Raw genomic sequence first — 3174 nt, forward strand, 5'->3', positions numbered from 1 at the left:
ACATGGACGCTCCCACTTCCCCAGGCACGTGTCTTCCTCCCTGTAATAGCTGCCACAAGCCGCTGCCTCCCTCTGCAGTGATCAATTCAGCACCCGCTCGGTGCCCGGCTCTGTGCAGGCCCCTGTGCGGTCTCTAGTTGCGCTTTACAGATGAGCGGCCTCCCCACAGCCATGCGGCGGGGCGTGGGCAGGGCCGGGCATGGTGCCCTGGCTCCCCTGCTCCATGTCCTAGGTTCGTTCTCCCCCACCTCCCAGTACTGTGCAGCTTCTCAGGGGCTCGCCTTTGAGTGGGACAGATGGGAAAACCATGGTTCTTTCCCGCAGTCATGGAGACCAGATACAGAGGAGAGAGTGTGCATTGTGGGAGAGGTTCATCCTATCTGAGCTGGGAGGGAATCCAGGAAGACTTCCAAGAAGAGGTGGCATTTGAGCCAGGTCTCAATAGCAGGGGAAGTGGGCAGCAGCTGTTTAGTGATGGTTCCTGTATACCAGGCTTTGAACAAGAGAACTTTTGTTTCAAATGAAATCTTAGAAGGGTTCCCCCGATAACACAGATCTCTCTGTAGAGCCCCAGGGATTGAGGTGGGAAGGTAGCTGGGAAGACAAGAAAGCGACATGATCACGGCACACAGACTACTGCAATAGTCCAAGCAGGAAGGGATGGTTGTCTGGTGCAGAGAAGGCCATACATCCCAGAGATGGAGTAGGCGCAGAATCCACAGAGCTTAACGTGAGGGACAAGGGAGAAGGCGGCTTCAGCCTGACTTCCCCGAGTGGGGGAGGAGCAGACCCAATGGGGGTGGCATGTGCAGATGGGCATATTAGCCCCTGCTGCTTAGCCACTGGACCCCCCCAGTCCAACTTCATGGTTAAACACCACCCTTCATTATTTCTCACGGGGACAAGTCACTGGCAGACTCTGCCGGGGACAGGCTGAGCTCGGGTGAACCTAGCTGGGCCAGCTCCTTTCTGCTCCACCCTCCAGTGGGCTGGCCTGGGCAGGGCCTCGCACAGCAGCAGAGCTCCGAAACAGAGTGGAGTCCCAGGTGGTCTCGCGGCCTAGGCCTGGGCCTCCCCCATCTGTTGGCCACAGGTCCCAAGTCCTGTGCAGATTCACAGGGTGGGAGACGTGTGCCACCCTCCACTGGACCAGCCAAGGTCACTCTGCAGAGGACGGGAAAGGGCTGGGGCTGTTCTGGGATCCATCTGTCACACGCGGCAGCTTCCTACCCGCAGTGGGGTCAGCACAGAGACTCTCTGACCACTGACAGTGGAGGCTCAGGATAGAGACTCTCCAACCATCGACCACCGGTGGGTGGGGCTTGTTGGCACCCTAGATGGGACAGCGGAGTGGGGGGAGGCAGGCACCAAACCAGAACAGCTGGCCGAGGAGGAGGGGTGGACCCCTGGGAAACTGGGAGCAGCTGCCAGAGGAGGTGAGGGAGAATAACTGGGCTGGGCCGAGGAGGCAGGGGAGGCGTTAGGAGCAGGGAGGGCTGGCCAGGGTGACTGTCAGGGCGGCCTGGGGAGGGAGGGGCATGGAGGGGGCGAGCCGGCCAGGTTGATCTCACAGCTGGGCAGACTGGGACCCCAGGCCTCTGGCAGCACCTGGGTCTGCCAAGCGGGGACTGGCCTCTGCCCTGGCCCCCGACCCTGCCCCTTCAGTCCTCGTTAGGGAGCCCCACTTGGGAGTCAAGCAGCAACTCCAAGGAGTGGGCAGAGGCCGTTACGCCAGGGCGTCCTGTCTGGGCCTCTCCAGCTCCGGGCCCGGGGCTGCTCCCAGGTGCCCGTTGCAGGCACCAGGAAGGGGGCTGGGTCACTGACTGGCTCTTCCCAGCGATGCTCCTCCCCCTTCCCTGTTAGGGCAGCTGTGGGGGGATGCCAAGCGAGTTGTTTTAGAGGCAGCTGTCCAGATCCTTGGAGGCACACCTGCCTCCCAGAAGGTTGCGTGCTGTGTGCAGGGGCGAGCGGGCTTGGAGCCCAGTGCTCTGTGGAAAGTTTAGTCCCAGAGCCGCGTCTGGCCTGGTGTCTGGCCTGCCTGACCGAGGGAAGGAGAAAGCTGATGCCCCTCCAGCCGCCAGCCCTAGAGTGCCACGCCTCAAGGGCAGTGTCCCGGCGGGGCATCCCCAGCTTCTGGCGTGGGTTGGGTGGAGAAAAGGGGAGGCCGCCTCAGAGAGGCCTCCCTCAGGGCTGCAGAGCCACCCCTACCCAGCCTTCTGGCCAGCGCCCCGCTCGGTGCCACCTCCAGCGAGCAGAAGGTTGTGCTGCTGGGAGGATGCTCCCTTGGCCTTCGAGGTGAGGGCGTGGGGTTTGGGGTTGGTTCAGAACAACAGCTGATGAGGCTGGAGGGAGGCGGCAAGCCAGGAAGGGGAGTGGGGCGGGTGGGGGTAGGGGAGCCAGCATCTCCCTAGGTGGCAGCAGGCAGGGGAGTGGACACACCCCTGGGCCGAGCGGGCGTAAGGACTGGCCGTGCCCGGCTGTCCTCTCTGCCCCTCCATGGTGGGCAGTGCTCCAGACTCCCAGGTATTTGCTAGGCTGTACCCAGACCTGAGACTTCCGTGTCCCTCTTCTCCCTGCCCCCACATCCTGAGCACCTGCTGTGTGCCTCAAAGACAGACTCATCAAGCCCCAAGATAGATACCACAGCAGGTGGCAACGTGCCCATTCGACAGACAGGGAGACCAAGGCTCAGAGAAGCAGCTGCTGCCTGAATCCAGGCCTGCAACTCCAGTCGGCCCACAGGCCTTCGCTGAGCACCCACTGGCATCAGTGCCCTCTTCGGAGGCCGGGCACGCCTCAGGGAAGAGGGCAACACTGGTGCCCTTGGGGCTTGCCTTTCGGTGGGCAAGAAGCGAATAACGGACGCACAGACCAGCCTCTGAGAACAGGAGGCAGGGGCAAGTGGGCAGAGTCGGGCAGGGGCGCAGCGGAGGCTGGCGGGTGGGGGAGGTCTGCTTTAGCCTGGGCATCAGGGACAGCCTTAGGTGACCAGGAGCCCGCCCTGTGGAAGCCAAAGGGGGCAGGAGCCCAGAGTCTCTGGGCAGTGGGGCTCCTCCCCCTCCCGGGCCCTGACAAGACTCCAGCTGGGAGCCCCCCACCCTGTCCTGACCACCTCAACCTCTCTTTGGCCACAGGTTGCATCTTCATCGAAGAGAGCTTTTCTTTGAAATGTCC

At 62.5% G+C, this 3174-nt stretch overlaps 1 protein-coding gene across 1 annotated transcript in view; it reads left to right on the forward strand.

Annotated features, from left to right (window-relative positions):
- Positions 1-3174, forward strand: part of RAI1 (retinoic acid induced 1) — a 17000-nt gene that overhangs the window by 12339 nt on the left and 1487 nt on the right. The window contains exon 4 of the mRNA XM_008067860.1: positions 3135-3170. Within this exon, the coding sequence (XP_008066051.1) occupies positions 3135-3170 (36 nt within the window). The remainder of the gene's footprint in view (positions 1-3134; positions 3171-3174) is intronic.

Source organism: Carlito syrichta, unplaced genomic scaffold, assembly GCF_000164805.1.
Source record: "Carlito syrichta isolate Samal-C Ts95f unplaced genomic scaffold, Tarsius_syrichta-2.0.1 Scaffold107910, whole genome shotgun sequence".
In the NCBI taxonomy this organism is placed as follows: domain Eukaryota; kingdom Metazoa; phylum Chordata; class Mammalia; order Primates; family Tarsiidae; genus Carlito; species Carlito syrichta.